At 37.5% G+C, this 23524-nt stretch overlaps 1 protein-coding gene across 1 annotated transcript; it reads right to left on the bottom strand.

Moving 5' to 3' along the window:
* Positions 1 to 3242: 3242 nt before the first annotated feature.
* On the bottom strand, positions 3243 to 17664 carry RSL24D1 (ribosomal L24 domain containing 1). The gene is made up of 6 exons (XM_061182101.1): positions 17527 to 17664; positions 13159 to 13272; positions 11365 to 11437; positions 8565 to 8628; positions 6734 to 6819; positions 3243 to 5752 (listed from the first exon to the last, which is right to left on the bottom strand). The coding sequence occupies exons 1-6, from the start codon at positions 17605 to 17607 to the stop codon at positions 5679 to 5681; spliced, it is 492 nt and encodes a 163-aa protein (XP_061038084.1). The 5' UTR covers positions 17608 to 17664; the 3' UTR covers positions 3243 to 5678.
* Positions 17665 to 23524: the final 5860 nt, after the last annotated feature.

Here is a 23524-nt window from a genome sequence, read left to right as displayed (position 1 = left end):
GGAGAAGAGTTCAGGTACCTCTTTTGTCACCACCTTTTTTCACCCTAACACCTGATAACTTTTTAAAAATACGAATGGCTAGGCCTCAATCCCAGATTCTCATTTAATTGGTCTAGGGCAGGGACCTGGCACTGATCATTGTAAATTGCCCCAGATGATTCTCTTGTGCCATCAGGCTTGAGGCCCCCACTCTGAGTGCTACTGTAGCTAATCCTCAACTGTTTTGATCAAATCTTCCTGGATCCCTAATCTCCACTGGGGACTTCCCAACAAGAAAAAGGAATACAGTTGCTTAGTAGGGCCCACATTATTTCTGAGGTTTCACTTAACTAACAGTGGGAATAAAATATTATCATGTGTGCTTATGCATTGCAAGAACATGATTTTAGATTCTTTTCCACATCAGTAATTAGAAAGATGAATCAAATAGTACACTGGGCATCTTCAAAACCCACCTCTCACCTTAGATGAAACCTGAAGCTTGTCAGCATCAGGACTTTCAGCCCCTGGGACAAAGATGTAACTCTATTGTCAGTAATCCTGACAGTCTTAGAGAATTTAAGAATTGGCCCAAGAGCAACAGCTATTAGAATTAAAGTCCTATAAAACATGAACTATAGCTAGAGGAATGCACTTTGCAATGATTCAAATTTCTCAAATATAACAGGAATTAACTTGCTAAGTGAGGCAAACAATGCCTCACACATAGCAGACACAAAGTAAACATTTAAAATTAATACTGAAGTTGCTCAATTGAAGCAGTGTTGAATTTCAAAATCTTCTTTGGATAACAAGATTAGCATGCATTGCAGTGCTAAATGAACACTTGCTCCAATAATTATACTGTAATTACTTGCACTGCTGTACTAATTTTTGAAGTAAATTTCAAAAAAACTTCATTTCCCTAAACTTGCTGTCTGAATTATACTCAACCTGGGATAGGTGATCACCTGTCAGTCCTGGAAGAACTGGGAAGAAAAAGTGTCCATTCTAGAGTCATAGGTTAAACTACTCCATGAAATCTATCCTTTTCTCCTGGATACTTTTTTACTGCTAGATTTTTTTCCTTGAATGAATAAACACATGTATATTGAGCACCAACATGCTAGATGCTGTTTAGGATTTCAGCTAGTGATGGTCAGAGCTTGAATTTAAGCTCTGCTACTTGTTAGTGACAAGTATATGGATGAAGCTATTTTCATATTCTAATGTTCCTCAACTGCAAAATGAGGACTAACTTAAAGGGTTGTGAATATTATGAGATAATATATGCAGTGTACCTGGCCATAATAATTCCTGTATCACTGAGTTCTCACAACTCTGGGACAAGGTGGTACTACCTCTTGGCAAACGTGTGATCAAAGGAACTGAGAGGTTAGGACCTAGATATTTTCCCCTACAGAACTTTTATTTCCATTGTATCTTATCTTCTAGAAATGGGGAAACTGTCTCTACAAAGTCAAAAAGCTACTAGCTCTGGTGTTTTGGCAGCATGAAGAATCTGAGAGTACTGACGAGAAACTCAGTGGACAACACTGTAGTTTAACACAGTATAAGCATGTCGTATCATTTGCTTTTGAATGGGGAATCCTTTTGATCAGCTGGACCGCCTTTAACTACTTGCTCACCGCCTACATCATTCCCTATCAGACGAGTTAATATGTAACAATATCATGAAATGTACACTGGAAAACAGTGTGAGGTAACTCACTGACTAGAATGGCATACTGTTCATTGGTGTTCCTCTTAAGAGTCCAAGGCTTGGGGCCGAACCAAACATATATACACTTTATTGGAATATATTAAACAAATGAAGTATTTAAAATCTGGCATTCCCAAAACAAAGAGTTCCTCAAAATGCTAACGGACCAGTCTCCTGTATTTTTTGGTTGGTTAACATTCCTTTAGAGAAGCAGTACTCTTTTAACAGATTCTTCCCAATTGTCCTTATTTCTATTTTAGACTCTGTGGCTCCTGACGTAAAGTTCTACTTCCACCAGCAAAGCAAGTTCCAGACAAAACATTAAGAAACCTGCCAAAACCATGGCTCATGCTGTTATTCCTGGGATTTCCTGACTTGTGAATGCTCCAGCCAGACCCAGACATGGAGGTTGGTGTACCACCACTAGACGGTTAGACCTAAGCAGCAAAATCAGTTTTTTGCAACCCAAGGCAAGCACTGTTCTTCAGCAAGTCTTCCCAACAGTGCAGATACGACTAAAGTCACAGACAGGCAGGCTGCTTCCTTTCCTAATGTAGTATCTCTCTGCTGCTAATTGATTCTTTATATCTTCCAAGTTACTGGCTATCTTAAACAGGAGTAAACCTAGCAAATGGCTACATTTAGTCGCATTTATTGAGCACCTTCCATGCACCAGGTATCTAATATGTGTCTGGGATAAGAAACAGTCCCTGCAATCTTAATGGATTATGACAGAAATGGGTTGCCTGGACTTGCTGGAGAGGATGGGGGATGTCTATCAATCAAGATTTTTGGTTACAAACACTGGCAAAAGGAATTTATTGGCAGGATCAAAGGGAAGCCACAGAATCATTGGGAGCCTAGAGAATCAGTTCAGGTAACCGGTACCCCAGGGAAGGTCATGTGGTAGAAACATCACCTCCAACCCCTGCATGATAGCTTGAATTAAGATACAAAACCAAGGGAGAGTGTTCAAGCAGGAGAGCTTAAGTTAGAGACTCACCCCATGGCACCAGAAACTAGAGATTGTTACATCCAGAATGTCAGAAAAGATAAGAAAAAGGTCACTTCTCCTTTAAAAAGAAATTCAACAACAGACAAAAATGATTCAAATCAACATGAGGCTTATGGATACACTCAGTATAAACACATCAGGGTAAACCATGTGGGTTAACTTTTCCATTCTGCTATGTATCAGTAAAGAATAGACACCTTAGAAAATTCTTCCTATAGCCTTTGAAACTGATTTTTTATATATTTTTCCCCTTAGTTTTTCAACACTCTTAATTCAGCAGGCTGCTAGGTTAATTTTTACAAGGTGTAGTGTTCATTCAATATTGGAATTTATATTGAGTGATTAAAGTCTGATGTCTTTTTCCAGATCTCCATTTAAAATGTAAGCTAAAGGACAGAGGGAAAAAATAACTTCCCTTATACCATGTAAATTAGCCCTTAAAACTACGGGCGATGATTCATTTTTTAAACTAATGCTGATGAACCAGAAACGTATTTCCCCTCCCAATCTTCACAGCAGAGAATGTTTGTGGAATGAGATGCTTTTAATAACTGAACTTGTCAGCTGACATAAAGGCTAAAATTAACATTTTAAACCATACATATCACTTTGTAGACTAAGTACACTGCACTCAATTAAGCACAGCTAGCCCCAAACCCTAAGACCTTCCGTCTTTCTCCCAAGTCAAAGTCCTTTGCTGTTACTGAGTTTGTGTGGTCACATAACCAACCTTAATAGCTAACATTTTAACAGTATCTTACTATAGTGGTGGAGTTGAAATGACTATTTTACATGTATTAACTAATTAGATCCTCATTAAAACTCCTGAGGTTAGTCATTGTCTCCATTTTTTTTTCAGATGAAGAAATCAAAGTATAGTCAAGTGAGTGTTGCAGCAAACACCTGGACTTGTGAAGATGGGATCTGAGAGGCTCTAGATCAATCCCTTCCATATAAACGCAGGGCAACGCTGGAAACAGACTGGTAAGAACACAAATCCCTGCCTCTTCCATCTTCTGTTCTGTGTGATTAAGGGGCAAGATTTTACACCTGAGATTTGGCCATTTATAAAATTAGAAAAATGCTGTCTACTTCATGAAATAGGCTAGTCCTTCTCAAACTTTCTTCTACAGGGTAAACATCTTCCTAGGGTTTCCATTTTTAAGAAATGAGATTTTTTTTTCATGTGAGAATTTTTTTTCTGCAATCTTACAAGGTTTTTTAAGAGGTACATGTTAAAAAAAATTCTATGATTTCCAGCCTGATACTGTTCTTAAACAATGAGAGAATATATTCTGTGTAGTGAGTGTCTGGACAATTCACACTTTTGTGTTTATGCTAACTGCCCAGCAGAGGTCTCAACCAGACAAGCTACAACAATAGTAGCCTAAAAGCATTGTACCATGCCACTCTCAGGCAAACTTTAAAGGGACAACTCATCCTCAGTGGTCCAACCAAGCTTAAAAAGCTGTGGGTGGATAAAATCATGGCATTTGCATCCAAATACTTATCTGGCATCTCACAATAATATGAAATCCTGACAGCTAAGAGAACTGCCTGAATGTTAAACCTGAAACACAATGTCAGCTCTTTGTTTCAGCTCAATTACCCCAATTAATGATCTCAAAGCAATAGCTAAGCTACTCCCTAACTAGCACAGTAGGAAATTTGTTTCTTAATAGTATGTAATTTTAAACAAGTTTATATCAAAACAAACATGAATATAGAATGCGATGAAAACGTCAAGTAATTTTACAAATGTCTTTACATACATATTTCCCCTAAATGTTGCATCAATAATGTTGTTTACAAATGAGCTTTATTTTATCAATAAGAACAAAGCTAGATTCAGGTCTTCTAACACCTGGTCCAGTGGTCAGTCCACTTTTTTACTATCTAATATTAAAATAAAAATTTAGCCATTACTATATAATTATATAACCTTAAAACTTGTAATTTATTCTAAATATTGTCCTAAGAAAAAAAAAACTGAGTTACTTAATACTCTTAACATACTTACTCATAAGTAATGTAAAAATAAGAAAACATGAAGTATAAAGTATACATTTCTCTTTAAATGTATCTCCTACTTCTTAGTATGTGTGAGCAAACTTCATACCTTTTGTTTAGTACTTTTAAATAATGAATACGTAGGCACTTCAGAAACAATTTTATGTGCAAATAATCTATAATGTGCTACCCATACGTCCAATTTTCCACAAACAATTAAGGAGTTTTTAAAAAGAAAACCACACAAAAAATTTTAATAGGTACTGGGCTCCTAGAAAAATAAAGCTTATTCTACTAGGAATCTCAACTTAGAAGTGAGTATTCTCCAAAGTAGAAATTATATAGTGCCATTTCAGGAACAGACTATTCAACTCACCCCCAACATCCACAAATGCCTATCATAATAGTTAAAACCAGGTCAAAACGGTCCAACATAATTAGGCTTCAATATATTAGACCATTATGTTCTTATAAGAAGCTAATAAACCAAAACCAGAAGTACTAAAATCAAAAGAAATGACTAGAGGCTAATTATCATACAGATTGTTAGTTCCTTGCTGTATCCCTTCTAGAAAAGGAATATTTTACTGCAATGAAAATTTTATTTTATATATTACTCATCATGAATTTGTCATTAATTATTACATAAATGCTGCCTAGTGCCATTAACCAAAAGGCATGACCATTTTATGTCCACAATTCACTTCTGTATTTACAAACATAATTTTCATGACTTATAAAAGTGTATTTCTCAGTGAAGGCTTAACATTGAGATGCAATCTAGCATCCATATCTGCTGTTCTGCAGATAGCAATGTAGGAAGGAAGTACTTTAATCCCCTTTCATATGAGTGACCTTATATGAAAAAAAAAATCAATAATTTAGAAGTTCTATGTCTCCAAAGGAGATTTCCAGATGCACTTATAGAAATGGTTACAGACAGTAAGAGTTCTAAGAAACATCTTCCATGTCCACATCCTGTTGTAATTTCTGTACCATTCTGTCTTCCAGCTGCTTTCCTTTGCCTTTATTTAAAAAAAAAAAAAAAAAAGGGAAAGAAAGAAATTAAACTCTTGACAAAGAGCTGGTATGTGAACCCTGGCCACCTTGAACTAGGGTCTCTCTCTGCTCTTAACACTGTACTACCTACGTCAAAGGGTTACCTAAAAACTTAGATAACAATGGTTCATTCCTATTGTTCTCTGGGTGTCTGTCAGTCCATATCATCTATATGTGAAACAATGCTCCAGAATTTTGTCTATTTTTTTAAAATTTGGTACAAAAACAGCCTAGCTAGGACTTTTGCATAAATCTACCCAATATGTGGTTATAGGATTTGACTTTACTAAGGTTTAGGCATAGCTAAATCTCACCAAAATTTCTCTCCTTTTAACAGATTGTACTTGGCACCAGCTGAGTAAAAAGAGTGGTTTCCTAGCATCTCACAAAAGAAATTATGCACACAAGCAACTGCCCAAGTGAGTGCCTAACTGTAAGCTACATAAGCACAAGGAGGGTTTTTAATACAAAACTGTAGTTCTCAAACTGAAGTACCAGACTCACCTGGAGAGCTACTAAAGAACAGAGGTCCAAACTCAAGGGGCTTGGACCTCTATGTTTACATACTAAGTCCCCCAAGTAACTCCCACACCAAATGAAGTTTGAGAGCTACTAATATAAAACATTATCCTTTAATCAAAACAGGTATGAGGCAAAATCATCTATTAAATTATTACTCAAATCGTTTTGATTAACTTGGATTTTGTGGAAGCTAGGATTTTATGAAGGGAGAAAAGAAACACCATATGCAATAAATTGACTGGAACTGGGAAGCACACTGAATAAATTACTTTTATAAATAGTCATATCATAAATGAGGGAGAACATTTACATGAAAAGATTCAACCTTAAAAAGTTGGTTGGTACCCAATTACATGGACCACAACAATCCAGATTTTTCATTTCTCTACTTAAGGCAGAGAACTCCTGCATAATGCAGTACTTACCTGCAAGAGGGGCCCGGATAAGATGGATGTTTTGCTTCACTTCTTTAATGTCCTGAACTTTCTGTAGTTCTTTATTTTTCTTCAACCTAGGATAAAACACATTAAGGCCAAAATTTCAGTTACTAAAACCTCTTTAAAAGACATTAATTCCTCATTTGTAAAAAATTGTATTAAGTTAGCCACACAAACGAGCAATGGGAACACAATTCACTTCTTGTTCCTAATTAGCTTAAACATGATTCCTGCACTCCCAATTTGTTCATTCACTGTATTCCTAGCACCTAGTCGGGAATAAAACGGGTTGAAAAGATATTTGCTCAGTGCATGAAGGGATGTGATTGAAACAAAGAATTAACAAGTCTCAGAGATTACACAGAGTAAGACTCTCTGATTATTAAAGTGTCTGTGTTCTCTATTTGAGGAGAAAGATTTGTAGTCTCTGTGTTAGCTAATTTTTTAAATCATTCAGTAATTACAAGAGCACAAAACACAAGACATTCAACAAAAAAAGCCAACAGACTAGTTCTCAAGCATTTGGGTCCTTTTTTGTAATGCTTTAAAAAAAAAAATTTTAAAGCCAGAAAGCTGTTGACGCATGGTTTTCTATGACTTTTATGGTGACTAGATCAAAAGTGATGCCCCTTCTAAAGAAATAGCCAATTCCAAGCTGGGGCAGGGAAAAATCTCATTAGCCATAAAGCAAGAAAGGATTCAAAGAATGGTGAGGAACTGTCAAAATGACACACAGCCTGCCTGAAGGAATTCTCACTGGCCAACTTGGGGTACTTAGAACATCAAAATAATGACAAAGAATTATAACTCATTGAATACAATAAGAATTAATGAATACACACAGATATGATGTGAATAAATGAATAAAAGAATAAATTTTGGAACTGGGGAAAAAGGAAAATGCTCTTTCTTAGATAAGAAGGCCAACTAATAAACGGAAAAGAAATGATGAAATCAGAAAAACCACCATTTGGCAACAATCACAGTAGTAACAGATTCAGGCAGAACTCTAATGGATGCGAAAACCAGTAGGTACCAGTTTGAGGAGTAACAGGCTCTTTGCTGAGTCTCAGTGTGTCTCCCTCAAGATATGTACTGATGGATTAAAAAGGGGGAAAAAACAGTAACTTTCCAGTGGAGAAAACTGGCAGACACTACTTTAACCAAGCAATGAAAGTTAACATCACCAGTAAGGGACAACAGGTGCCTCTGCTGGGGTGCTTAAGGGGGACACACTTCTATGATGTTCTGGCCAAAGGGACCTGAATCTAATCACGAAGAAAACATCAAACAAAAACCGGGGAATATTCTATGAAATAACTGACCTGTACTCTTCAAACATGCCAATGTCATCTAAGACAAAGGTGAGAAACTGCTGGATTAAAGGAGCTTGAGGAGATATGACCACTAAATGCAATGCATGATCCAGGATTTTCTGCTGTTATGAAGGACATTATTGGAACAACAAGTAAATCTAGTAAGGTCTATAGTACTTTACCAGTGTTAATTTTCTGATTTAACTACACTGGTTATTAAGAGCATGTTCTTATGCTGTACACCTGAAACTAATGTTGTCTGTCAATTATACCTCAACTTTAAAAACCCAGAGAAAAAGAACATACTATTTTTAGGATATATATATATATATATTGAAGCATACTTAGGAGGAAAAGGCATCATGTCTTCAACTTACTACGCACAGAGTTAAAGTAAATTTGGCAAAATGCTAACAGAATATACAAGACTTCTTTATACTATCTTGCCAGTTTTTGAAAGTCTGAAGTTACATGAAAATAAAGATATTTTAAAATATTCATACCTGTTCATTATAAATTTAGCCTGGCGTTTCTGTTTGATCTCTTCAACTCTCTTCATTGCATCAACTACAAAAAAATTCATAAACGTTAACAAATTTATGTACATTCAAGGAGGATGATTATAACCAACAGGAGCTTTAACAATCACTACTTTACTGTGACTTAGAAGTGGATTAAACTAAACAAAAAACTCACTGCAAAAACACTTCCTATTAAAAAACAATTCCTACTAAAATAGCTGACAAAGGTATGTACCCTTGGCTGATATCACTGTTGACTCTTTCCCACGTATCACTCCTCTAACTTTTATTTTGCAAAAGCCTTTACTACTACTAAATTTTCCTTGTACTTGAAACCAGTCCAACGCTTTTCAAATTTTATTCTACAGAGAACTTGGATTAATGGCAATTAATCCCATTCTTAGCTTGTCATCTCCATAAAGAGACTCTACCTTCCTGGTCATAAAAGCCACTTTTTCTTCAAGTGCCTAGGATATGATCTGCACACGATGAATACTGGTAGAATGAACCAGTCAATTTGCCACATTCTTAACCACTAAAATCCAACTGTTTCAGAAAATGTGTAGAGGAGCCTAGGCTATAAGGGAGTTGAGTCCAACTACTCTAGAATCTATATCAGCACTGTCCAATATAAGATAAATCACGTATGTAATTTTAAATTTTCTAGTAGCCACATTTTTTTTTAAAAAAAAGGAAGTTTGAAATTAAATTTAAGATACATTTTGTTTAACCCAACATATCCAAAATACTGTCATTTCAACATGTAATTAATATAAAAAATTACTAAGATATTTTATGCTTGTTTTCATACTAAGTATTCAAAATCCAGCATGTATTTTATATTTACAGAACATCTCAATTCAGGCTAGTCACATTTTAATTGTTAAGTAGCCCCTGTGGCTAGTGGCTACCATACTAATAGCACAATTCCCAGTCCAGATTCTTAAAGTGTAGTCTGTGGATCTGAGTGGGGCAAATGAATGAGACTCTGTGATAATACCTGAACCAATTACTGTCTAACAGAAACAGTAAAATAGAGTACTCAGTAAAATGCACTGAGAGATCAGGGACTGTATACGCCCTGTTCATCTTTGTATGCTAGAGTCAGTGGTTATTGGTAAAGGATACAACATCTTTGAGAACACACAGTATCTCTCAGGAACAACATAAACATCATGATACCAGCACAGAGGATCTTAGTAACTGAAGATCCACAGATGACTAAAATATGTACCTCAGTTTCCATATCAAGCTGAATACCCACCAAATAAAAGTAGTTATAGGTAAAAATGGTCTGGAGCTGCTATCTTCAAGTAGTAACAAAAAAAAGAAAACAAAGGCCAAAGTGAAATAAAACTCAATGGGGTCCAGAAATGCTTTAGGGTCTTCCAATAATGTCCCTGCCAAGAGTACCTTTAGGAATCAATTTAATAACCCTATGAAAATTAGCTATGTATAGTGTAGCTGTTAACCAGACTTATTTTGGTGATCATTTCACAATATATACAAATATCAAATCATTGTGTTGTACACCTGAAACTAATATATGTCAATTATAATCTCAACTTTAAAAATCCTATTAATCTCTTTAGAAATCCGTGAGTTTGAATCAGTGTTATTTCCTTACTAAATAAACCCAATAAAACCAACTGCTAATCAGAAATTAACTCCTCCTCTAATTACAAAACAGAAGGGAAAGACCTTATTTTTTAAAAAGAGAAAAAAACCAAACAAACAAGCACACCAAAGGGCAGAATACTTAGGCAATTCCCAATTGGGACTCTGATTTTTCCACACAGTTCAGGAAGATAAACCAGGCTTTAGAGGGTGTCAAATACTACTACAAAGGCCCATAACTTTCCAACTCTTCCTCTGAAGTCTTGTGACTAACTGGTGAAAAGGTGTTGAAAAGTATGCCCTGCCAATAATCCATTAGAGACCAATAAAGTTGGTAGAATTCCAAGTCTTAGAGACTTGTAGTTAACAAACTACATCACCTCCACACCCAAGACTAGAAATGGCTAAAGGCTGCATAAGCAGGTATGGGGGAAGGAGAAAAGGCAGGGCCAAGGGCCTCAAACACACATAGAGACATAGTGGAATCTACAAGCTAGCTTAAGGAACTACGTTTTACTACATATGAGAATTTTTTAAATTAAAGCCTCTGCTTACTTAAATAAGTAAACAAAACAGAGAGATAGGTAGGTAGGTAGATAAGAATTAAACATTACTGCTTTTAGTTTCAGTAGCCTATAGCTTCATTTTTTACCCAAGTCAAGCACTTAGAAGTTCTCTTAGAAAATCTGTAATTATCACCTTACATGCTGTACGTTTTAACTTTACAGAATCACTAAGTTTTATTAGGTATACAGAAAACAATATTTATACCTCTAAACCAAATTATCTAAACTTGTAAAGTGTGTTAGGTTTTTTGTGTATTTTAACTATGCCACACTCACCCCCCAAAAGTATTCTACATCTCTATTTTTTCCCCAGATATTTGAATGTTTTTATATTTCTGTGTAGGCACTTCAAATAATATCAAATTTAATAATTATGCCATTTTTATAATGGATACATCAGTCCATTCTGAAAAGGATTTGGGATAGCTTATAAAAAAAACCCCACAAATACAACAGAGCCATTAAAATAAGGATAAAAGTATAAAAGCTAACTGATTAAAAGAAGAAATTTAATACTTAACCAACCAACTGATATTAAAGTTATGGTAATATCCCAAACCAGTGTCTCCTGAAAATTCCCGGTAGTCCTTGTGACTTACTGGTTTTATTCCATAGCTCTCGCTGGTATCTGACAGGTTCATTTCTACGTTTTTCAAATTCAAATGAATTATCCTGTAAGAAGAGGAGAAATATGGTTTTAAGAGAGGTAGAAAGGAAGCATTTCTTAAAACTTTTTCTCCTTTTCACAAAAGTTCTAAGTGTTTCAAGCTACGGGCACATATTAAGATTTCCCCCGGGGCGATCCCAGAGAATACAAGTTTTCAAACTTTTTCTCCTTTAAACACCACGATGTACAAGACAGCCCTATTGAAAACGTCTCTCTATGTATGAGTGATTCTCAAAGGGAGGGGAGGGGAGAGGATCACCCCCATCCCTCAGAGGGGCCTATAACAATCATGGGGATTATAAACAAACCAAAAAAGCTTCCCTAATTTCCTGTTTCTAGATGAGACTCATAGCCAGAAAACTTTATATTAGATTCAACCATATGAAATTGCCTTTTCCCATAGATCAAAAAGAGTCAAACACTGAGAACTGCATATGGTTCAACAAAAATACCTAGCATGTTTATATATTTCAATACCTATAAACCTTTGTGTTACAGCACAGAGTTGAAACTACACATCTTCAAATAATGTGGTACTACTCTGCATGACGTAAGCTTCACCCTGAAATTCTTTAGTCCCCTTCAAATGTAGTTGGTATTTTGATAATTAACAATCCTATTTATCTCAAAACATGCAAAATAATTTTGGAAAAACTACAGATATTTCTTAGTTTTCAAATCTATCAGACTCAAGCATACGGAACAGCATTAACTCTGCACTTGGCTATTTCATTTATATACACATGCCTCTGTTCAGATCACAGTAACCTCAGCCATGACAAGGTAACTGGTCACCAGCAAATGACTACGACCCGGCATCCTTTCTTCACTCATACAGTTGCCACCTGTATTTGAGATGCTATATATCTATTTGTCCATAGTGAAAATTACTTTTGTGACAATTATGATTTGGCCTTACATGTTGTCAAAAAATATTCTTTATGTTCACTGAAGAACCTCAGGTGTCGAGACAGACAGCAAAGGGCTTCACAGCAACTACTTAGATACTATACTGCCTTTAAGGAGTGGCGAGGTGGGAAAGAGTCATGGGTTTGGGGGAAGAGGAAGTCTGGCGGGAGGGGACAGTTGAAAGCTCTCCCTCCCTCAAAGGTAGCCTGTGCAGCAGCTGCCCCTCGTCCCTTTTTAAGGCTCGAGTGCAGATAAGCTTCACCAGGTCTTCACACCAACTCAGTTAACAGCAATATGATGGTGGGGGCTCGCCTCATGGAACTCCCTCACCCCTGATTCCTCACGATTCCTCCTTACACTGCCATTATGAAGTAAGTTCTCTGCTCTCAGACACAGAGTCCTGCTAAAGAAATCAAGAAACTGATAAATGAGTCCATTACAAACCTCATCTGAGCCCTCACTGCTAGTCAAAAACCCTTTAATCTCTTAACCTCCTTTCAAAATCCCTAAGTAGCAATTTCCAACTTCAATCCATTTAAATAATTCCCCCCTTGTTGCAAGAGCTAAAAATACTTTTTCGAGAATAAGAAAAATCACTTCTACAAACTAGATTAGGAATTTTTTTCCTTTTCAGAATTCTACAGATTTATGGTTTTGGGGATCATGTGAGAATGAGATTACCAAACCCAAATGCAAATAAGTCACTCATTAACCATTCTATAGGAAGCCTTGTTAGAGTTAATTAAATCACATCTCCCACCTAGAAGTTAAAATTTTGAAAACTGTAAGAACTATACTGATAGCTAACCGTACTCACCACTGTGAGCTCTTTACCAGCTGCTTTCCGGAATGCTTTAGTCCACCTGACCTTGCGAGGATTGCGCTTCTTTTTGAAGTTTTTATGACACTTGGATTTACAGAATCTGAACACCTACAAGAAAAGTGTTAAAATAGTGAAAAGTCAATATTAAAAAATTTTATACCATAGGATGTTATCCTACCAGACAAAATATACTATAAAGTCTGAGAAATAACAATGGTTCTCACTCACAACTGCTTCTACTTACTCACAACACCATTTACAAATGTGTGAGACATATCACATAAAATGGAAATTGAACTATTTTTTGACTAATAAACATCATCACAACTAAAGATTGAGGGCCCCAAAAATATGGTTAAAAACGACCATTTTTATAGAATAACAGTAAAACCTTACAAATGATCTTGAATGAAGGGAACAGTTTTAAGGAAAGTCATTTATTTAAATCCCTTTGCAATTCAAAATAATTCTCAAAATTCACTTTCTAAATACCTCAATGGGGGGAGGGGGTTAAAAGTTTCAAACAACCATTCTGAAACTTCCTTTGGTTCTTTCCACCGTTGCACAAAATAATTTCAAAAAAGCAACTAAAACTGGCTATAGATTTGTTTTCTAAAGTATTTATTCAGAGATCTACTAGGAAGATTCTTCACTACTTTAATTCTTCACTTTCATCCCAAAAGATGTTATCCTTTAATAGTGTTTACAATTTAATGATGATTTAACATGCTCCTGAAATGGCTTATTGGGACTCATTTTATAAGTCTAAAATGCATCATTTTGTTACTTTGTCTTAGAACACATTGAAATTTGTGTGTTTTACTAGAGGAAATCTGAAGAGAAAAAGTAATTGAGTTTGTAGATCTTGGCAACGAAAATTAAGTTGAATTATCATACCTAGAAAATGTGACCCATTAAAAAAAAAAAGGTCAAAATAAGGTATTACCATTTCAAGCTAACATACACACACACACACACACACACACGCACGCATATATCACAAACCAAAATACTTTTCATTTTATATACACTTTGTTCTATGGAGACCTTCAAATAGGTCACTAAACACACTAGGACATAGTTTTCTTAAAAATGGTCAATACTAGATCAATCTGATCTAAGCCCTGACCTCATGGAGAGCCCTCTCCTGGGAGACTTGAGTAAAAGCATGTCTACATTCTTGAATTAATTTCAAACCAACTAGAAAATAGAAGAACTACTGTAGTCTTCTGGAATAACTCACTATAAAATCATTATTGGTAAAATTTCTTTGAGTATTTTCAGCCAAAGTACTATTATCTTTTTTAAGTAAAAGGCTTCAATGTTTAACACCTACTAGATAACTCCTAAACAAATCCCCATTTCTGAGATATACCTAATGAGAGGTCTGAACTTGTCCCAGGTCTCCTCGGTTCCAAAGAGAGCCAACGGGAAGTTACAGGCAAGTCTACTTGAACTCCATATCTAACAGATGTCACCTGAAAAGCACAATGAATTATCTGAAGAGACTGGAGTCATTGAGATGGGATGGGGATTCAATCCCCAAATAAGGAGCAGCTACTATGTGCTGGATGTTGTACTAGATGCAAGAAATACAAGAATAATTAAAACATGACGCCTTACCTTGAGAAGCTTAGTCTAGCAATGTGGTAAAATCTCATTTTGAAAACAAGAGAGATAAAGAACGGACTAGGATATAAACAATGGGATACAGCTATACACAATAATCAAGTATAAAGTAATATGCAAGCACACATTAAGGAAGTGGTTAAATCTATGGTGGGGTAGGTGGTAAACGATTATGTGTGAGACAAAGCTTCATAGACTCAAATTTCCCTTTTAATCTAGTCCTCTGGCATCATCCTCAGTCTTCAACATGCACACAAATGATCCATCTGAGCCTCAAAGTTCTTCAACACCTTCTTATGCCACTAATTCAACAAACATTTATTAAGCACACCTTAAGAGTATGTATATTTTTCCTGTTTGCAAACTATGAAAATATGGAGCAGTAATACACTAATTCTACTCTTAAGAAACTACCTGAGAAGCATAAGAGGGGAGGTTTCTATGAAAGATGGTCCCAAAAGCTAAGAGCATAAATGCAGAAAGACTAGTTAGGAGGCTACAAAAGTGACAAGTGCCGAATCTGGAACGAGGGCAGGTGGGCAGAAAGAAAGCTAAGACACCACTCTCCTTCGCAAAGGCAGAATGGATAGAACCTATAGCTAGATATAAACGGTGAAAGATTCAAAGATGACTCTCAGTTTCTAGCAGAACTGTCTAGGTGGATGACAGTATTAATTCAGAGAGCAAAAAGATTTGAGGTAATAAGGAAGACTCTTTCAGCAGGCTCACTGTTAGGTACAAACAGGATTTCCCTGTCAAGCGGAAAATTCAGACCTGGAACTAAGGAGATAAAGATTTCGGAATCATCCACAAAGAAAAACATGAGGTACCTGTTCTTCATTAGTGCTTCAGGGCCTCTACTTCTTATTTCCCCAATCAACTCTGTTCTGGATACACTGGTCTTCCCTACAGCAAGCTAGCTCCCAGCTAATTCAACACTATCCTTGCTAGCAATATAGACTTCCTCATCAACTTGAACTTGCACTGTGTCTGCCAGATCAACAGCCAACTCTAGATAGCTCCCACCATCCTTTCTAATTCCCATACCCAGCTGACAAACACTGATGGACAAAAATCATAGTCATGATGACCAAATCATCCACAAAGCCGTAATGCCCACTGTGAATTACACCCCAACCTGACAATCATTTCATTCATTGCTATAAATTCTTTGTCATGTTCCTGAGAGCAGGAATTAAAAATCTTTTACATGCTCTTTCAAGTTTCCAAACATAGCTTTGGTCCCACACTTTTGGCAAGACCCCTTACTCCTAATTTAGTGAGGTCAGTATCTTTCATGTAGAATACAGATATAAGGTGATGAAGTAGGAACTGTAGTTCTTTAGCATGTCAAAATCACCTCACTGAATATAGATTCCTAGCTCCTCTTCCTCTCCCCCCAGAGATTCCAATTCAATAGATCTGGTGGAAACCAGGAATCAGTATTTTCTACAAGTGTCCAGTGATTCAGAAGCAAATACAAGAGAGGTCAAATTCTGAGAAACAGTGTGTTAAACAGAGGAATGAGATCCATTCCGGCATGAAAGGCAAATTCATGTATCATTCATAAAGTCTTTCACAAAGAGGCCTTATACATACGGTCCCCAACTTATGATCGTTCGACTTCATGATGATGAAAAAGTGATACACATTCAGTGGAAACCGTACTTCAAATTTCGATCTTTCCCCGCTAGCAATGCGGTACAACTCTCTCTGATGCTGGGCAGTGGCAGCGAACCAAAGCTCCCAGTCAGCCACCAGGTCACCAGGGTGAACAACCCAATACACTTACAATCATTCTGTTTCTCTATTTCAGTAGAGTATTTAATAAATTACATGAGATATTCAACACTTTATTATAAAATAGGCTTTGTGTTAGATGATTTTGCCCAACTATACGCTAACGTTAAGTGTTCTGAGCATGTTTAAGGAAGGCTAGACTATATATGATATTCAGTAGATTAGGTTTTGCATCTTCACTTACAATAGGTTTATCCAGAAGCAACGCCATCGAAAGTCGAGGAAAATCTGTATCTTTGTTTATATCTTATGCTTACAAAGGCACCTTTTTTATATAGACTTATACTTGTATTTATAGCCCTACCCCAAGCCTCTATCACCATCTGCAATCCGTCACTTGCTTAAACAGAGAAGTAACTGCTCCCCTCTGTGCCTTTGCTCAAACTGTTCGTTTTCCTTCCCCCTAGACTGCCTTCTCCTCACGTTCTTAAGCAAAACGCAAGATCCAGGATAAATGTCACTTCCTTTCTGTGCCTTTCTACAGACGACCCTCTCCAAAACACCTCCAACAGCTTCATAATACATAACTCTACTATTAAGCCATATGCAACATTTCTATCAACCTCTACAGACTACGGCCGACCCCAAGTCTTATTCATCTGTACAGACGCGGGCCTCAGCAATGACGCTTGACCCGACATGCGTTCAACAAAGTTTACCGAACTGAAGAACGTGACCCATGTGCAAAAGTGGGCAGACTCCCAGCTTCCCCGTCGGCGCTGGCTGGAATCGCTCCTCAACCTCATCGCAGCCAGCCTCGCCCAAGGGCGGCCTAGTGACCAGCTCCGGTCGCGACGCCGGCAGGAGAAACTTCCCCAAGCGGGAGGTCGAGGTCGGAGCCGCTAGCAAAACCAGCCCCAGGAGCCGAAATCCTAGACCAAACGCCACGCGGGCGCGGCTTCAGCCCGGCGGGAGCGCAGCGTACAGTCTCACCTTGCAATCGTTGCGAACGAACATCATGCCGTGGCCTGGGTAAATAGGACCCGAACAGAAATAACACTTCTCAATCCGCATGTTGAACGCTCGTGGGGACGCCCCGGCCAACCGCCGCGCTCAAGAGGAAGTGACGTAGCCCCGCCACGGGAAGTGATTCTCTTTCCGGTTCTCCCCCCGGAAAAGGCGGTGTTCCTTCGCTCTTTCGGGCCCCTGGAAAGCTAGCCGGACGTGACGGCGCCACCCCGCGGGCGCGCCGGCAAAAGCGCTGCCGTTTGGCGCAGGCGCAGAGTGCAGCCGCCCTCTGGTGAAGTGCGAGGTTCTGCGCAGATTGCTGAACTGGCTGTCCGAGCCCCTAGTTTTCCTCCCTACCGTGTCGTATAAGGTCAGCATTTACTCACGTCTTGTATATCTTGTTTCTGGTTTGTGCTTTTCCCCAGACGGCTCTCCACACGTGGCTCGTCTCGAGGAACTCATTTCTCTGCGGCCCGAGCCCCGTCCATGATTCCCGTCCCAAGCCGACTTGCCTGATGTCCGCGGCGGGAACCTGCTGCCCCGCGCTGCAACCGAAGCAGCTGAGCTTCAGGCTCGGAGGACTTAACCGGCAGTGTTTTAAAGACTTGTAGTGGTGTTCTCCACCTTTACTCCCCCACCCCCGCGCTTTTTAATTAATATACATATGTGGTTAAAAAAAAATTTTTTTTTTCCCTTCGGGAAACTAAAGTTCTCTCCCCAGACCTCCAGTCCTCCTCTCCAGTAGCAGTCACTTCCTTTTATTACCTACCAGAGGTTTTCTGTGCATAGACAAACATTTGTGTGTACGTGTCTCCACTCCCTCTTCTTGATAACACTGATGAGCATCCTGTTCACCGTTTTGTGCATCTTGCTGCTATCTGCCTCCCCTCAATGGGATGTGAGCTCCATGAGGGCAGGGATTTTTGTCGTTGTGTTTACAGCTATACTCCCAGTACCTAGAACAGTTCCTGGCACGTAATTAAGCATCCAATGCACATTTTATTATCAGTGAATACTTCCCATTCTCTTCCATAGTTACATAAACGCAATTGTAGGAGGGTATCATCTTAATTGGTCGCCTGTGGATGGACATTTGTTTCCTATCTTGTCTCCTATCTTTAGGAGATAATAAGCATCCTTACTAATAATAAGCATCCTTACTAATTTTTTTTTTCAAAAGAGAGTTTATTGGTATAGAGTTGCTGGGCCTATAACACTTTTAAAATTTGGTAGATAATACTAAATGCCTTCCAAAAGGTTTTACCGATTAACACTCAACAAGAACAAGTAAGATGCCTATTTCACGACGTCTTTGTCGAAGGTGATCTTTGCCAATCTGAGATTTAAAATTTTTTTTATTATTGTTTTAACTGGCATTTATTTGATTATGAATGGAGTTAGGAATCTTTACAAATGTTTGAAATCTATTTTTTTCTGTGAATTGCCTGTTTATGTCCTTCACACAGTTTTCTACAGTGTTGTTGATTTTTAACAGCATTTTACATATTAAGAAAGTTAGAGCTTTGCTCTAACTTTCAGAAATTGTTTCCCAATTTATCAATATTTTAAATATTACTTATAGCATTTCTCTGTGCAGAAATGTCTTATTTGTATGTATCCAAATTAATCTTTTCTTCTGTGGTTTTGGATTTGGTGTTTTGCTTAAAACTGCATTTCCCTCTTCAAAATTGTTTTTCAAAGATTTTTCTCTATTATTTTTATAGTATCATTTTTCACATTTGAATTTTCAACTAATCTGGAATTTGCTTAAGTATAAATAATAACATAGGATTCCAGTGCGTTTTTTTATTTTTTCCCCCAGTACCGTAGGTTGAATACGGGCATTGCTTCCTCCACTAATTCAAAGTATCACTTCTCCATGGGTCTATCTACTTTTTTCAACTGATTTATCTATTTATGTGCCAGTTCCAAAATGTTTAAATTATTGTAATTTTTTAAATAACTGGGTTTACCAGCAGTCCTCCTCTTCCTTCCTTGGCCTTCTTATTCCTTGTTTCTCTAGCTATTCCTTAAAGTTTTTTTTTTCTTTTTTAACTTTAGAATCAGTTTGTCTAGTTATAATCTGTGAATACATGTGTTTTCCTTTTATCTGATACTTGCATTTATTTTTCTTTGCTAATCACTTGACATGCAATTCCAGAACAATGTTAATAACAAAGGCACACATCAGAAATTTTAGTAATAAACATTTGCCCAACACTTCATTGGCAACAAAGATACTGAAAATTATTTTACTTTTGTTTGATCTTCTCCCTCTCTCATCCCCCTCAATAATTATAGAAGAGCCTTATCAGTCTTTCCAAGCTCTTTACACAGTTCCTTCCCAACTCTCTCAGTTTTATCCCTTTACTTCAACAAGAACTTTCCTGCCTTTCTCACCAACGTGATAACCCAGCTTCACTTCTTACCTTCAGTGTCAGGGGCCCTATCCCTTATCTGTGTTCTTAATCCCACACCTTAAGGCTTCATTTGAGACTCTGTTCCCTTCAGCCTATGAGCATACTCAGTGCTTCGCTCTAGGTTGAATAGGTGAGTAGCCAGTCTTAGAAAATGTTTTTCTTTCCAATTATTATAATGGAATACAGAGGAAGGGGTTAACAACAACAACAAACATGTATTTCACGTCCAACAGACTGAACTGAAATCTTGGAAATACTATTTCTTTTTGTTTAGCTTGCTTGAGACTTAATGATTCCTGAATCTGAAGGTGTATGTCTGTCACCATTACTGAAAAATTCTCAGCTATTTTCTTTTCATATATTTCCTCTTCCTCTATGTTCTCTCATTTCTCCTTCTAGAATTCCTATTAGACATAAGTTGGAGCCTTCATCTTTCCTCTCTCTCTCTTAACCTCCCTCATACCTTATCCCTGTCTGCTGAATTCTGTATAATTTCCTCCAGTCTATCTTCTAGTTCACCAATTTTCTCTTCAACTGTCAAACTTGCCATTTAACTTCTGACCATTACATTTTGAATATCAATGGCTACATTTTTCCATATATGGAAGTCTTTTTCTAAAATTCAAACCAGTCTTGTATCTTTAATAAAGTCTTCTTTTCCCAGATGTTTCCATTCCTTTTATGTTTGTAAGTATTTTAAACATCTTTACTTTATGGTCTCCATCTGATAAGTACATTATTTGAAGTTCTTAAGTGCCATATTGCTGAATTTTGGTTCACTGGCCCTTGCTCATGTTTGGGGCTGAAGGGGGTGAGGAAGGAATGGGTTTTCATTTTAAATAGTGAGCTCACTCTTAGGGTGTTTTCTGTAAAAATCCTGTAAGTTCTGGGTGAAAATGTTTCCTCTGAAGAGATTTTACTTTGCTTCTCCCAAGAAATCCAGAGGTATTACCAACCACAAATCACTTTATGTTAGTTTATGTTCATTTTTTGGCTTAGACATTCCCAGGAAAAAAAAAGGGGGGGCTAATGTAAACCTGAACCTCAAACCTGTATAAAAGCATACTTATGGTTATAAATGCTCAGGGAAGATTAAGACATAGACCAGGCCCTGGCTTTGTGTGTGTTTGGAGGTAGGGGCCCTGCATCCCAGTGTCCTACTTCCAACAGATCCAAGGCTTTCTCCCATGATGGCATGTAGCCATTAAAACCAAGCACCTAGATTACTGATACTGGCAAAAACCAAACCAAAAGCAAACCACACTCAGTATCAGTTTGTTGAAAGTTCCCTCTGTTGCTGCCATTGTTGTTGCTGCTGTTGCTGTTGTTGTCTGTTTTGTGGAAAAAGAGGGATGGTCTCAGGGTATTTCCCTTACTTTCTTAAGAGATCAAGAGTTCATTTAAAAAAATGTTCATTATATTTTATCCAGCATTATCAAGTGTTTTATATTGGGAGAGTCTTCCAGTTCTATACTCACCCATATTGCCAAAATAGAAGACCTGGAAATACCATATAGAGTTTTCCAGCTTATAAAAAGCCAAGCAAAACATTCTTTAGTGTGCAAAAATAAACAAATGGGACCTAATCAAACGTACAGGCTTTTGCACAGCAAAGGAAACCATAAACAAAATGAAAAGACAACCTACAGAATGGGAGAAAATATTTGTAAATGATGTGACCAACAAGGGATTAATTTCTAAAATATACAGACAGCTCCTACAACTCAATATCAAAAAACCCAAACAACCCAATCCAAAAATGGGCAGAAGATCAGAAGAGACATTTATCTAAAGAAGACATACAGATGGCCAACAGGCACATAAAAAGATGCTCAACATCACTAATTATTAGAGAAATGCAAATCAGAACTACAGTGAGTTATCACCTCGCACCAGTCAGAATGGCCATCATCAAAAAGTCTACAAATAACAAATGCTGGAGAGGGTGTGGAGAAAAATATAACCCTCCTACACTGTTGGTAGGAATGTAAATTAGTGCAGCCACTATGGAGAACAGTATGGAAGTTCCCTTAAAAGCTAAAAATAGAGCTACCATATGACCCAGCAATCCCACTCCTGGGCATATATCCAGAAAAGACAACAACTCTAATTCAAAAAGATACTTGCACTCCACTGTTCATTGCAGCACTGTTTACAATAGCCAAGACATGGAAGCAACCTAAGTCTCCACTGACAGATAAATGGATAAAGAAGATGTGGTAGGGCTTCCCTGGTGGCACAGTGGTTAAGAATCTGTCTGCCAACGCAGGGGACACGGGTTCGAGCCCTGGTCTGGGAAGATCCCACATGCCGCAGAGCGGCTAGGCCCGTGAGCCACGACTACTGAGCCTGCGCGTCTGGAGCCTGTGCTCCGCAACGGGAGAGGCCGCGACAGTGAGAGGCCTGCGCACCGCGATGAAGAGTGGCCGCCTGGCCAGCGCTCGCCGGAACTGGAGAAAGCCCTAGCACAGAAACGAAGACCCAACACACCCAAAAATAAATAAATAAATAAATAAATAAATAAAAATTTAAAAAAAGATGTGGTAATATATATACAATAGAATATTACTCAGCCATAAAAAAGAAAGAAATAATGCCATTTGCAGCAACATGGATGGACCTAGAGATTATCATACTAAGGGAAGTAAGCCAGGCAGACAAAGACAACTATATGACTTAAATATGGAATCTAAAAAATAACACAAATGAACTTATTTGTAAAACAGAAACAGACTCACAGACATAGAAAACAAACTTATGGTTACCAAAGGGGAAAGGAGGGAGGAGTAATAAATTAGGAGTATGTGATTAGGAGTATCTTGTAATAACCTATAATGGAAGAGAATCTGAAAAAGAATATACATATGTATATTATATATATACATATATAATGTATGCATAATGTTAGCAAAGAATTACCTTGCTAACACATATTGTAAATCAACTACAGTTCAATTAAAAAAAAAAAACTCCTTATTGGGAATTCCCTGGCGGTCCAGTGGTTAGGACTCCGTGCTTCCACTGTGTGGGGGGCATGGGGTCGATCCCTGGTCAGGGAACTGAGATCCTGCATGCAACGTGGAGCAGCCAAAAAAAAAAGAACTCATTGAACATTTCTTCAATAGATTGTTAGCTATCTTGACATCAACTTCAAAACATCAGAATATACTTCTCAGATTTCCTAATTTCTCATAATAAACCAATATGGATTTATTATATGAGAGCATTTCTAAACATTTTTGAAGTGGTTACTTTCCAATTCTATTCCTGTCTTTGAACATTAATAGTGACTCCTGTTTTGAAAACTCTTTCACTTGACCCTGCTGTATCTCAAGTTCTTTATTCAGTCCACCAATAACCATTTGAGTACCTACTGTGTACCAGGCCTTTTCCAGGTAGTGGCAACACAATTCTGAAGAAAACTTCCCAAGCCCCTGTCCTCATGGAGCTTATATCTTAGTGGATGGAGACAAACATACAAATATATTGAGTGGTGATAAGTGACATGTACAAAAACAGAGCAGGATAACAAGGCAGTAGGTGACAATCTGGTTGGGGCCATG

This window comes from Eubalaena glacialis, chromosome 2, assembly GCF_028564815.1.
Source record: "Eubalaena glacialis isolate mEubGla1 chromosome 2, mEubGla1.1.hap2.+ XY, whole genome shotgun sequence".
NCBI lineage: Eukaryota > Metazoa > Chordata > Mammalia > Artiodactyla > Balaenidae > Eubalaena > Eubalaena glacialis.
This window is presented reverse-complemented; position numbering and strand designations above follow the sequence as displayed.

What these genes read in the sequence shown, in the direction of transcription:
- RSL24D1 (XM_061182101.1), bottom strand. Translation starts at nt 17,607, where the DNA reads ATGCGGATTGAGAAGTGTTATTTCTGTTCGGGTCCTATTTACCCAGGC. An exon ending in AGAGCTATGGAATAAAACCA is followed by an intron (nt 8,629 to 11,364) that starts GTAAGTCACAAG and finishes ATTTTTTTGTAG; the next exon opens with TTGATGCAATGAAGAGAGTT. An exon ending in GCTAAATTTATAATGAACAG is followed by an intron (nt 6,820 to 8,564) that starts GTATGAATATTT and finishes GTTTTATCCTAG; the next exon opens with GTTGAAGAAAAATAAAGAAC.